Genomic DNA, 12929 nt, shown 5'->3' with positions numbered 1-12929 from the left:
CCTTCAGGCCAGGTTCCCTGATGCAGGGGCCATGAATTACCACCACTTGGAAGTTTGAAGGTCTCAATAATTCTAAAGGTTTGTCTGCCATTCATTATACTTATTTTAAAATAAGGAGTTTCAGCCTTATGTGCAGACATGCACGAAGAGGATTAAGTAAGTAAGTAAAATAAGGAGTATCACAATATGGAAATTTTTATACAGTTTTTATTGGGCAAATGTAAATACTGTTTAACAGCAATGATGTTCATAAAACAACTGGTATCACAGACTGCGAATGTGGTAACGAGAAGCGAGAAACACCGCAACTATGATTCCTTCACGTGTCTGTCATATCTCTACTATCCATAGCAAGTATCAGAGGCCATAGCCCCCCAAAACAGCACTGCCTGATATCCCTAGTCCTCTCTAGAATCAAATCCCTAATCAGATCCTTTATGTTTGAGCGAGTGGATGTTATTTACATGTGGATATCTGCAATGTTATTTTCCTCAACTCAACTGAGCACCAAACCAAATCAAGTCCTCGCAGTCCGTAATCGATAGTGGAACCTTCCACAGCTCTACGCTTACATCTCCTCAGCCCCTAGGCTCCATTCGTGTTATTTTTTCTTCGCGGCGGCATCTTGCGCTGCTTTCTTTGCTTTCACCATTTCCACCAGTTCCTACAATCACAGAAAGGAATTCAATATTTGGAATAGTAAGTTCTCGCTGAATGTAACACACTAGTTCAGTAATATCGCTGAATGTAACACACTAGTTCATTAATATCGCTGAATGTAACACACTAGTTCAGTTCTTCACCTACAGTAGTGTTGTATATTCATCATATTTCAAATTTCAAACATCGCTTTTCCATTTTGAAAATCATGGGTTTAACAGTGAAATGTAACAAAACTCCTCATAATAATGAACAGAATAGTCCTATGTATAATTCAATCCTAACCCTCTGACTGATGAATTCTCAATAAAAAGCCATGGGCCACAACGTCCACCACTCAAATCAACTTATTTACACAGACTGGAGACTCACAGGGTCGAAACACTATTCAAGACCTAACAATAAGCTCCAACGTGCCATCGGACCACCCTAGACATGACTTAGAATCAGTATTCACTACTAGCCCAATGACCCTGGCTACCAGATTTTTTGTTGGGAAAGCAAAATTGCTGTGTAGAATTTCAATTAGGTTAGTGATAAATGTTAAAGGGCTAGTGCTTTGAAATAATTGTCATGAATACTGCAGAACGATTGCATATTATTTTGACAAAATGTAAGTTTGTTGGATGTACTGACCTTGTAACGTTTCATGCAGTCCTTTTTACTTCGGCTGGAGATACAATCACTGATTCTGTCCCACCGGTCCGCGGTGCTGGCGGGGTACGTCTTCAGGGCCTGCTCCAGGAGTTTCTGCTCCTCGGGGGACCACGGGGCAGGGTTTGTCCCCGCCTCTCTCACTTGCTGCTCTCCAACACCTGCAGATGTGGATATCGTTATGAAATTCCTCACACAAATTTTCTGTTCTACATTTTCTTTCTAAAGCAATTACTTATTAACATAACTTTGTTTATCATCAGACTTCTAGTAGTGGGAAATTGAATAAATATTAGTTAGTAAATAAACTTTAATATACAGTAGTATTTTATCTAGACAGAAACAAGATGTGTTTGTGAAACACAAATGCCCCCGATAATGGCCAATTCCAAAGATGGCTAAGGTCACAAGGACAAATATCTTGGTACCAATAGAAAGATCTTGTCACAAGAAATGCTCATGTGCAATATGAATGCTCTAATATTTACCATTTAGAAGTTATGACCAATGTCAAATTTTTTAAAAGTAGGTCAAAATCAAACATCAACAATGTTGGTACCCATGGAAAGGTCTTGTCACAAGGAATACTCATGTGAAATATCAAAGATAAAACACCGATTAAGTATCCTAGACTTCTGCTACATACACCTATCCTCACAATACTTACTCTCAAACCTTTCGCTGACTACGCCCTCGTTAGGTTTGGCTTGTACATGTGCAGTTTTTAACTTTTTCTCAAAATTCTCAAACGCTTTCTTGTCTGCATTTTGCTTCAGGAAAAAGTCTGAAATAAAAATCATTAACAGTTTTATATCATGATCTGACAGCTAACTGATTTCTGATAGGACATTATAGGGTTATTGAACTTATATTGGTGAATATTGGCACGAGTTGGCAGTAAAATGGACGAGCTTGCGAGTGCATTTTGACAGCCAACGAGTGCCAATATTCACCTATGTAAGTTCAATAACCCTTTTATTACATAGCTAAAGTATTTAGTTGTTAAATTATATCCCTTTTCACTCAAACTACTCCAAAATAGACGACAATACATCAATATTGGCAGTGTGCAATATTTAACCCGTCATTAATGCATGAAGCAAACTGATTTTGTAAATAGGGACATAATAATTTATGTACAGTAAAACATTTTGCTTAAGTAAATATCAAATACCGGCTCTGTCAGATTCGGAGGACCGTCGTCTGCCATTTTGGCTTGTTTACGTTGTTACGGTAACGTCAATATTGAACATTCATACTCGGAATGTTTCGGGCGCATACAATTTATGGAATGAAAATTTAGCGTTCAATAAATTCTCAGGATATTGAATGCTAACATTCTCTAGATTTTACGCAGATTTTATACTAGACTATTTATTAGCTATATAATAATTGATGATATTGTACAGGTTTCATTATTAGCTCCGACCACATTTTAGTGCTATAGGGTGGACAAAACATATTTTACAATAAGAGAAATATGTTTATTACATGACAGGTGATGAAAGTATTTTCTGACAAAACATGAAACATATATACTGTACATGAGCTAGGAACACTACCCTTCGGCTCAGGAGAGCTAAAAAATATTGTAGCCTTGCCGTTCTTGAAAAGATTTCCAAGAGTTTTCCTACATATATCTATGTGAATTTCAAACTGCCTGTCATACATGTATGTCAGCTCTTGACATGGTGGGAACAAACTTGGGTCTACATTTTATGAAGTAGCTTTCATACCAATTTCACAAAAGGAACTCTAATAATAGGATTAGCAACACAAAATGAACTCTAATAATAGGATTAGCAACACAAAATGAACTCTAATAATAGGATTAGCAACACAAAATGAATGCAAGATTTCAGTATCCACAAAGACAGACTGTCACGATTTTATGCAGATACTGTATCAATTCCTTGCTATTAAGAATCTACAGTATTCAGAATAACATATTAAACTGTCATCTACATACATGTACATCTACAATGTTTATACAGTATTCAGAACAACAGATTAAACTGTCATCTACATACATGTACATCTACAATGTTTATACAGTATTCAGAACAACAGATTAAACTGTCATCTACATACATGTACATCTACAATGTATATACAGTATTCACAATAATAGATTAAACTGTCATCTACACACATCTACAATGTATATACAGTATTCAGAACAACAGATTAAACTGTCATCTACACACATCTACAATGTATATACAGTATTCAGAACAACAGATTAAACTGTCATCTACACACATCTACAATGTATATACAGTATTCAGAATAACAGATTAAACTGTCATCTACACACATCTACAATGTATATACAGTATTCAGAAAAACAGATTAAACTGTCATCTACATACATGTACATCTACAATGTATATACAGTGCATATTGATGCATCAATAACAAAGGCCTATAGTTCCTGGACATTTACAGAATGATTTGCTGTATTTTTTTTTCTTGACATTTACAGAATGAATTGGTGTATTTTATGACATTAACAGAATGATTTGGTGTATTTTTTTTGGACACAGAATGAATTGCCACCTTACCATCTTTCTGCAGTTCCTTTGTCTTGCTAAGAACATCTTTCGCATTCTTGTTGCTGTTTGGGACATGCTGTTGGATGAAACTGGCAATCACTTCCCACCTGGGGAGCAACAGATATCATTTTAAAATATAAAAAGAAAAAACTCACAGAAATAAACACTCACCCACAGTGAAATCATTTTTCTTGAAGCCAAATTTTTAAGATTTGAGAAAATAATGTCTTGAGGTTGCAGAGTTTGCCATTAACTATGATTATATTTCCCTTGTTCATGGAGGAATATAATTCCTGTTCATGTGCTCACTATGTAAACAATGCTCACATTGAATAGTATGGCTGTGCATTGTGAGGGGGAAAAGTATTACGATGTATCATGATATTGCATAAAAATATCGCAACATATCATGATATATCAAATTTTTATCAAGACTGTGTTTTTCTATAATTATTTTTTGATTTAAAGGGTAGAAAATGTAGGTTAAATCATTCCTTTGCACTCCTCTTCAACAAGTCTTATCCTTATTGTCTTTAACAGTTGTTTTATTGTACTTTCTAGCTACAACTAAGATATAAATTCAAGAGAAAAATAAAAATTTATTTTTTATTTTTATTTTAAAAAAAGTTGATAATTCTGCCATGGTTGTTTACACAGATACTCTAATTCTAAAACCAAAAATTTGCGCATTATATACTTACAGAAAATATCGAAAAACATCGATCTTTCATTTTACCGTTTCCTTCATGATTATCCATGAAAATATGACCTTTAACCATGAGAAATAAAGGGTATCTTCCTTTCACCAAGGGGAAGAAGATGAGTTCTAGATTTAATGAACGAAAGTAAAAGTGAGAAAGCTCACATACCCCACGCTCCAACGTTGCTTGACAATGCCACACATAATGAATGGTAATGCTGTGCATCACTGCCAGAACAGGACAGATGGGCTCGAAATTCTAAATTCAAAAGAGGCATAACTCCCAGAAAAATTATTGAATCAGAATGTTCTGAGAATATGGACATCTACACTGTGTGTCCTTAATAACTACAAAGTTTCATGAAATTCTGTTGAGCAGTCTCAAAGGAATGCGCTGACAAGAAAGGGACTGACAGACTCAAAATCTGAGTTCAAAAGTTGAAAACATTAGACCCTCTGCAACTTCATTGCATGGAGTATAATTATGTTGGCATTATTAGCTGATTAGTACTAGTTTCATCCTTCCCACAAGGCGATGATGGATGAACAGACAGACACAGAAACACTGCACCACACCATAACACACCTTGTCTATGATGTTTGAATAAGTGTATGCAGTTTGATAACTCTACCCTTATTGGCACTGTTCCAGTCTCGTTTTGTGCCTGTCAAAATTTGACCTTGACCTTGAAAAGCGATTGGCTTCTTTATCTAATCATTGGGAACAAGTGCACTACGTTTGATGATCCTAACCTTATAAGTACTGTTCTTATCTCACCCACAGACTGACAGACAGACAGACACACAACACCATAATACAACCTGTCGTATGCGTATGATAACAAAAATTACCCATCCATGAAAATCATTTATTTCACAGAATTAATTCAAATGCATGTATCTTAAATGAAAAATTGGTAAATCTAAATTTGCTCCTTTAGGATGAGGACGAAACTGGTTAAGATAAATCTGGGGCAAAAATCTCCTGGTATACAATGTTCATTGCAAATGTATCGTGAAATCGTGTACCTCTCCTTAGTGCCGGCTGGGAACAGATTAACTGCTTTAATCAAACATTGAATTTCTGTTTCCAACCAGGTCTTCTTTGAACTTTGTGAGTTATCTCCCCCTTTCTGCTTCTGTAGTGCTTCCAGGTGTCTCTGTTTTTCCTCTTCTATTTCTTTGTTCAATTCTTGTACCTATAATCAATTTTTCAACCGTGACTTTAGTTGTGTTTTTCATGTAACATCTATGTAGCATTGATATATATTATTAATTTTCTAGAAGGAGATGCATTTACACATTGCATGGTCAACTTCATTAGTTGAAAATTTGACCTTCACCTACATAAATGATCTTGAACTTGTAACAAACAAAATTCTAATTGTTCATGTCAAAATGCCTTGTGCATGAAGGAAACGGAACCCTGCAGCAGTTTATGTGTTCCAACATCCTGTGTTATCAAATAAAAAACAACATGTAGTGTCCTGTGTTATCAATTAAAAAACAACATGTAGTGTCCTATGCAATGTTAAAATCAGGAAATATAGGCAAGATAGAAATGTTTTCCAGAAAATGTTTCAGATCAAGGCGACAGAGGTAAAAAAAATGGCCAAAATAATTTAGAAGCAAGCAGAACTGGTCTTTAAGGGATTGCTTGGTAATGAAAAAAGAAATACCACCTGGATTGGCACAAAAAAGGGTGCCCCTCTTTCTTTAGGGAGTGCATGAAATGAAAAGCAAAATCACGGAATGTGGACTTAGTAGAAAAGTATACACAGTCATCCATTATAGTGTTTGAAGTTGCACACAATAAAAAGTCTAGTAATACAGTGATACTGACCACTTGGAGGAATGCCTCCTTAGCATTACTGCCTTCTCCCTCAGCCATCGCTTCATTCAGTGTCTGTAACCTGTCACAAAACAGATCAAGAACACCTAAAAACATTTCATTGTGTTACAAGATATTGTCACACTCATTCAAAGTTTTCCAAAATTCAGATTTAACAACAGCCCTCATTTCCCAAAGTTTTGCGAGCTTGGGCTTGTGAATACTGTGACCGTTTTTTCACCTGAGCAGTGAGAGTTGGTCTGCTATTCTTTCAACATCTGCCATGTTGGTTACTTTCTCATCCTCTGTTTCAGCAAAATAGTTCTTATCCTTAAAAAAAATCATAAAAATTTAATGCATGTTTGTTGAAGATATTTTGTCTCATGAAAAGCACACAAGACATCTGCCAGTAGTGACATCTAATCTGAGATTTTATATAATCCACATTTCCCTGAAGTACACAAGACATCTGTCAGTAGTGACATCTAATCTGAGATTTTATATAATCCACATTTCCCTGAAGTACACAAGACATCTACCAGTAGTGACATCTAATCTGAGATTTTATATAATCCACATTTCCCTGAAGTACACAAAACATCTGCCAGTAGTGACATCTAATCTGAGATTTTATATAATCCACATTTCCCTGAAGTACACAAGACATCTGCCAGTAGTGACATCTAATCTGAGATTTTATATAATCCACATTTCCCTGAAGTACGCAAGACATCTACCAGTAGTGACATCTAATCTGAGATTTTATATAATCCACATTTCCCTGAAGTACGCAAGACATCTACCAGTAGTGACATCTAATCTGAGATTTTATATAATCCACATTTCCCTGAAGTACACAAGACATCTACCAGTAGTGACATCTAATCTGAGATTTTATATAATCCACATTTCCCTGAAGTACGCAAGACATCTGCCAGTAGTGACATCTAATCTGAGATTTTATATAATCCACATTTCCCTGAAGTACACAAGACATCTGCCAGTAGTGACATCTAATCTGAGATTTTATATAATCCAAATTTCCCTGACAAGACTGTACACCACTAAACTGGAACAGCTTGGTACAGTCTCGACCAAACTCAAAGATCGAATCATGACATATTTTCAAGACCTGAAGGAGCACAAGTCCGGTCAATATATTCTGTTTGCTGTCAACCAGGATGTTGATTCAGCCCTGCAGAGGGCATATAAGCACGACGCTGACAGTGATAATTTGTCTTCCTAGAGCCGTAAACATAGTCCAAATAGGCATGTTGAAAATGATGACACCTTTCGTGGTTCATTTTAAACCCACTGCTAAGAAATGCCGGTTTCTTCTTCTCCTGTAGCACTAGGTGGTATGATCTTGAATGGTCGTAACATCCAAGTATTGAAGAGCAGTCAAGCCACTCATCTGTATCAACACCTACTCCCATAGTCTCACAACTCCTCATTTTCGAGAACTACGCACGCAGACGAGAGAGTATCAGTAGTATCGAGTCTATCAGACACAGCCACAATTGGAAGACCCCCATGCATGTGCAGCTGGACACTCTAATGCACATAAAAACTCGGAAACGAAACATGGTTAATGCTTTGTTCCACCTGCATCTCTCGATCTCCTATAATAGGGTGCTGAGCATCTCCATGGATTTGGTGAGCAGAATCTGCCGCTTCGTCCAGAAGGAGGGTCCATTTTGTCACACTGGGCTGGGGAGATCAATTCACAAATGGGGCAATAAATAACTTTTGATCATAACCTCAGTTCAAGAAGTGCTTGTTGAAGTCTCTGAGTATACATAATATTCTTACCGTACATCACATCTCAGCTACAGCATTCAAACAGGGTAGCTATTGTTTGCAACTTCCCAGACAGTTGAAAATAGACACCAGGAAGAGGGGTAAATCATCAGGAGACGAGTTGAGGCATCTAGTTCCACCCTAGGGAACTGACACGCAACCACGAAAACAGAGAAGCAAATCATCAGCACAAACCACAAAGACATGCTTTGTATACAACCACGAGGTGTTGCTGTAGACTCCCTGTGCAGTTAGGAGGAGGCAAATACGAGAAGACTACTCCATGCCCAAGATGCAGTGAGGCGGGGCTATAGTAAGGTGTCGATCTTAACATTGGACACAGATATTTAATCCTTGCAGTAACAGCAGCTGGACATCGATAAACAACATGGGAAACATGGAAATCCTGTAATGATGTCACTATAGCTTTCTGTGCATTAGTTGTTATGCCAAATCATTGCAGTTGTAGATGATCACATGGATCCACTGGAGTGTTTTGTTGCCCTGATCTACGATCGAACCAGCAGCCTAGAACATGTCAATGAGGCTTGCAAGCATCTCTTCACCCAGAGTGGCAGATCAATAGAGGCCATCCCCCAACTCGAGAAGCTCTCAGTATACCAGAGAGCTGCCTACCAAACCGGCTTCTGTTGGGTACATGTATCGGTCAGATGACGATTTCCATACCAGAGATTCCTTCGCCAAGTAAATAGAATTGGGCTCAGATTAATAATGACTTTGGTATGTATAGGTCAATCCTACCGCAGGCACCTGGGGCATTCCGGCAATTTATAACATGTGAATGCAAGATGGGTTTCAGAGAACAGTGCGTTAAGGCCACATTCCAGTGCACAGCTCTGTGCCACTGCGGAAGAGAGTATACAAGATTGTTTACAGGAGAGATTACAAACTTGTACACAATCATGTAGAATACTATATCACTTGGATCCAAGCCTTTTCTGTGCACTATATTTTATATAAAAGTCAAATAGGAGCACTCCTAGGGTGTTAAAGTGACATATCCCGTTCATTTTCTTCGCGTTTCCTAAGTTTGTTTTAAAAAGTTCAAAACTATTTTTGGTAAGAAGGGCCAAATAAATGGTGTGTAAGCTTTAACATATTTAACTGGCATCCTGCTTATGTGGGAAAAACGTAATTGATGTGCTTTTTGATAAGTAAATATAGTTATATTGACATGGATCCTGTTTCGCATATTACTCGAAAATGGCCATTTTAACAGAATGACCGCCATTTTGGCCCAAGGAGAAATTTGGAATGTCCCTATATCCAAAACTTTTCCTAGCAGAATGCTCTATCAGTGTACCAAATTTCATGCTTGTATCACTAATAGCACAATCTTCCCACATATTTGCTGGGCTAAGAGAAATGGGTGTTGATAAAAAAGGTCTGTAAGCCTCGTAACCCTGACTTTGAAGAGAAGTGGGTGGTGATGGAAGGTTTGTAATATTTTTTACCCTGACTTGGAAAAGAAGTGGGTGGTGAGAAAGGTCTGTAACCTCGGTAACCGCGACTTTGAAGAGAATTCATTAGTAACCTAAGAGTTTGTAACTTTATAACTCTTGTATCCCTGTCTCAGCAGAGAGGTGTATGAATAGCATATTTCTGCTTTCTAGAACATATGTTAAGGAAACATCAACATTCTCCCAAGTGTAACCTGGTCACAGAATTGCCAATTGGGGAAACTGTTCTAATTTCTTGTCGTATCCATCCATAGAATTCTCCCTGCAAAATCAGTGCTACAGAAATGCTTCCTCATTATATCTATCAATCGGTGCTACAGGGATGCTTCTTCATTATATCTATCAATCAGTGCTACAGGGATGCTTCCTCATTATATCTATCAATCAGTGCTACAGGGATACTTCCTCATTGATATCTAAACTGCTCGGTAGGCGGAGCGTTACAAATATTGTCAGATCTGTGACGTAATGTTAATAGCAGACGTTATATAATCGATCTGCTGAAAGGAAGTGCACGTTTTCGTGGATGTTGGAGGATAACCTCCTATTCGCGCCGAGATCGAGAAATATTATTTTGAATTATAAAAAAAACGCCTCGTTAGCCGAAACTTTTATGTTTCAAATAGCATTTCTATTCAATTACGACTCAAAAATATCCACCGATCGTTTCCCTAAAATTAAGTCACGTCGTGATGTCAGCTTCCGAAAGGAGAAAGAAAACAAACTGTAGGGTCTAATATTTTGAAAGATATTTAAAGTGTTTGGTTTGATATTGACTGGTTACACTGACACAATGTCTGCTCTGAGTACACCAGTGTACATCCAATAAAATTACACACACTGGTAGAGAGTTAAGTTGTCCGTACATCGCCGTGTATGTGTATCGATTTCGGAATACAACCGATTACTTTTTTATTGAATATGGAAATACAGTGTACAACAATATAACAAGTCTTTCTTTTAAACACCACATCAGTGATTAAAATACCACATTAAAATACCACATCAGTGATTAAAATACCACATCAGTGATTAAAACACCACATTAAAACACCACATCAGTGATTAAAACACCATATCAGTGATTAAAACACCACATTAAAACACCACATCAGTGATTAAAACACCACATTAAAACACCACATCAGTGATTAAAACACCAGATTAAAACACCACATCAGTGATTAAAACACCACATCAGTGATTAAAACACCACATCAGTGATTAAAACACCACATTAAAACACCACATCAGTGATTAAAACACCACATCAGTGATTAAAACACCACATCAGTGATTAAAACACCAGATTAAAACACCACATCAGTGATTAAAACACCAGATTAAAACACCACATCAGTGATTAAAACACCACATCAGTGATTAAAACACCACATCAGTGATTAAAACACCACATCAGTGATTAAAACACCACATCAGTGATTAAAACACCAGATTAAAACACCACATCAGTGATTAAAACAGCAAAGCATTTACTTGAAACTTATCCTGAGTGATCGGAATTTCAAGTTTGAATGATTTGTGTAGTGTTAAAATCATGTCTATATCTCTTTAAATTTTTTCGATATAAGAAAAGAGTTATGGAATGGATATTTCATGAAATAGCAAATTTGTGCCCCCCTCTGAACAAAACTATATTCCTCATGCCTAATCTATAACTGCTTGATATGCATGTTCTTTACAACTTTAAACTCCCATGATACATATATTTATTACTAACTTGATCCGAATAGTCAGATCACGTCGAGTTGACAGGTGCGGATTATCAGATCACACGAGACGCGAAGCAGGTGTTCGTGTTGCCCAAATACAAAATTAAAATTAGTGTACAAACGGTCCCCTGGAAACACCAGAGGTGGGATCAGGTACCAAGGAGTTAAGCATCCCCTGTTCACCGGTCATATTCGCCGTGAACCCTATATATTGGTCATGTTTTACGAAGTCATCTTTAATAATAAGCAGTACATAAAGGTCTAGCCACTGGTATGAAAAACAACACATTTAATTAGTTCATGAACATAAAATTCTTGGTAAAACTAATTTAGTAGTCACCCGAATAATTTGTAATTCACTGTAATCTTATATGCAAACTGACAAAGTGTAAAATGAACATACAATGAACATATCAATAATTCAGTTTAATTCTCCTTTATTTTAGGGGATGGGGAAATAATATCCAGAACTATAATGTATTTGTCGATTAATTAAAACGCTCTAATAATTCTTGTTTATTAACTGTGTTTATTCATTCATATAAATGAAACATGAAAATGGGCATTGTTGAGATCTCAGTACGATGATTTAGCCATCTGAGAATTCCAGTATTCACTGAGCATGGAGGAGGTGAATCTTACACACTCTGGGGGCAGACTTGTCATTGTATTGACTGGAGAAAGTGTCAATAATTGTTTTATTATATGATTGAATAATTTGATACATTGAACATCTAGTGCACGGGTATAGCTAGAGTGCGGGAAATAGTCCAAAATGATTAGAAATGCGAGCATGAAATCTGCTACTAAAGGTTACCAAATTCTTCAAAGGGCATCAAAGCTACAGTACAAACCTAGTCGAACGTTATTCGAAAAGTTGGTTTTAATTGTACGTATGGCACGTCAAATTCACAAAAATTAGCTAAACATAGTTTCACAGTTGATAAACTAGGTTTATCGACTGTAAACTATAGTTTACGGACTGTAAACTATAGTTTACGGACCGTAAACTATAGTTAACGACGTTAATCTATATTTCACATCTGTAAACTAAAGTTAACAGATAATCTATGTTTCACAAGCGTAAACTATAATTAACAATGAAAACAATCATTAGCGATTGCAAAACATAGTTTATCTGATAAATACGGTTTCGCGATTGTAAACTACGGTTTACAAGTCATAGTTTATCTGATAAATATAGTATCACAATTTGTGAAACTAGGATTAACAATTGTGAACTATAGTTAACAAATGTAAATTATAGTTTACAAATGTGAATCTGTATTTATCAGCAAAATCTATTGTTAACGTTTATTTAAAGACAGATAAGCTTGGATTAGCATTTGTAAACTATAGTTTACAACCGTTAAATATAGTTTTACGGATGAAAACTATAGTTAACGAATCGTTAACTGTAGTTTACAGTTCGTAAACTATAGTTTACAGTCGATAAACCTAGTTTATCAACTGTGAAAGTATGATTAGCTCATTTTTGTGAATTTGGAGTGCCAT

The 12929-nt window shown here is 36.4% G+C and overlaps 1 protein-coding gene across 1 annotated transcript; it reads right to left on the bottom strand.

Annotated features, from left to right (window-relative positions):
• Positions 1-210: 210 nt before the first annotated feature.
• Positions 211-7854, bottom strand: LOC125648657 (dnaJ homolog subfamily C member 2-like). The gene is made up of 8 exons (XM_056142932.1): positions 7831-7854; positions 6642-6730; positions 6413-6482; positions 5599-5768; positions 3879-3976; positions 1982-2098; positions 1297-1475; positions 211-664 (listed from the first exon to the last, which is right to left on the bottom strand). The coding sequence occupies exons 1-8, from the start codon at positions 7852-7854 to the stop codon at positions 602-604; spliced, it is 810 nt and encodes a 269-aa protein (XP_055998907.1). The 3' UTR covers positions 211-601.
• Positions 7855-12929: the final 5075 nt, after the last annotated feature.

The sequence above is a fragment of the Ostrea edulis genome, chromosome 7 (assembly GCF_947568905.1).
Source record: "Ostrea edulis chromosome 7, xbOstEdul1.1, whole genome shotgun sequence".
In the NCBI taxonomy this organism is placed as follows: domain Eukaryota; kingdom Metazoa; phylum Mollusca; class Bivalvia; order Ostreida; family Ostreidae; genus Ostrea; species Ostrea edulis.
The sequence above is the reverse complement of the archived record's forward strand: the minus strand, read 5'-3'. Positions and strand labels throughout refer to the sequence as shown.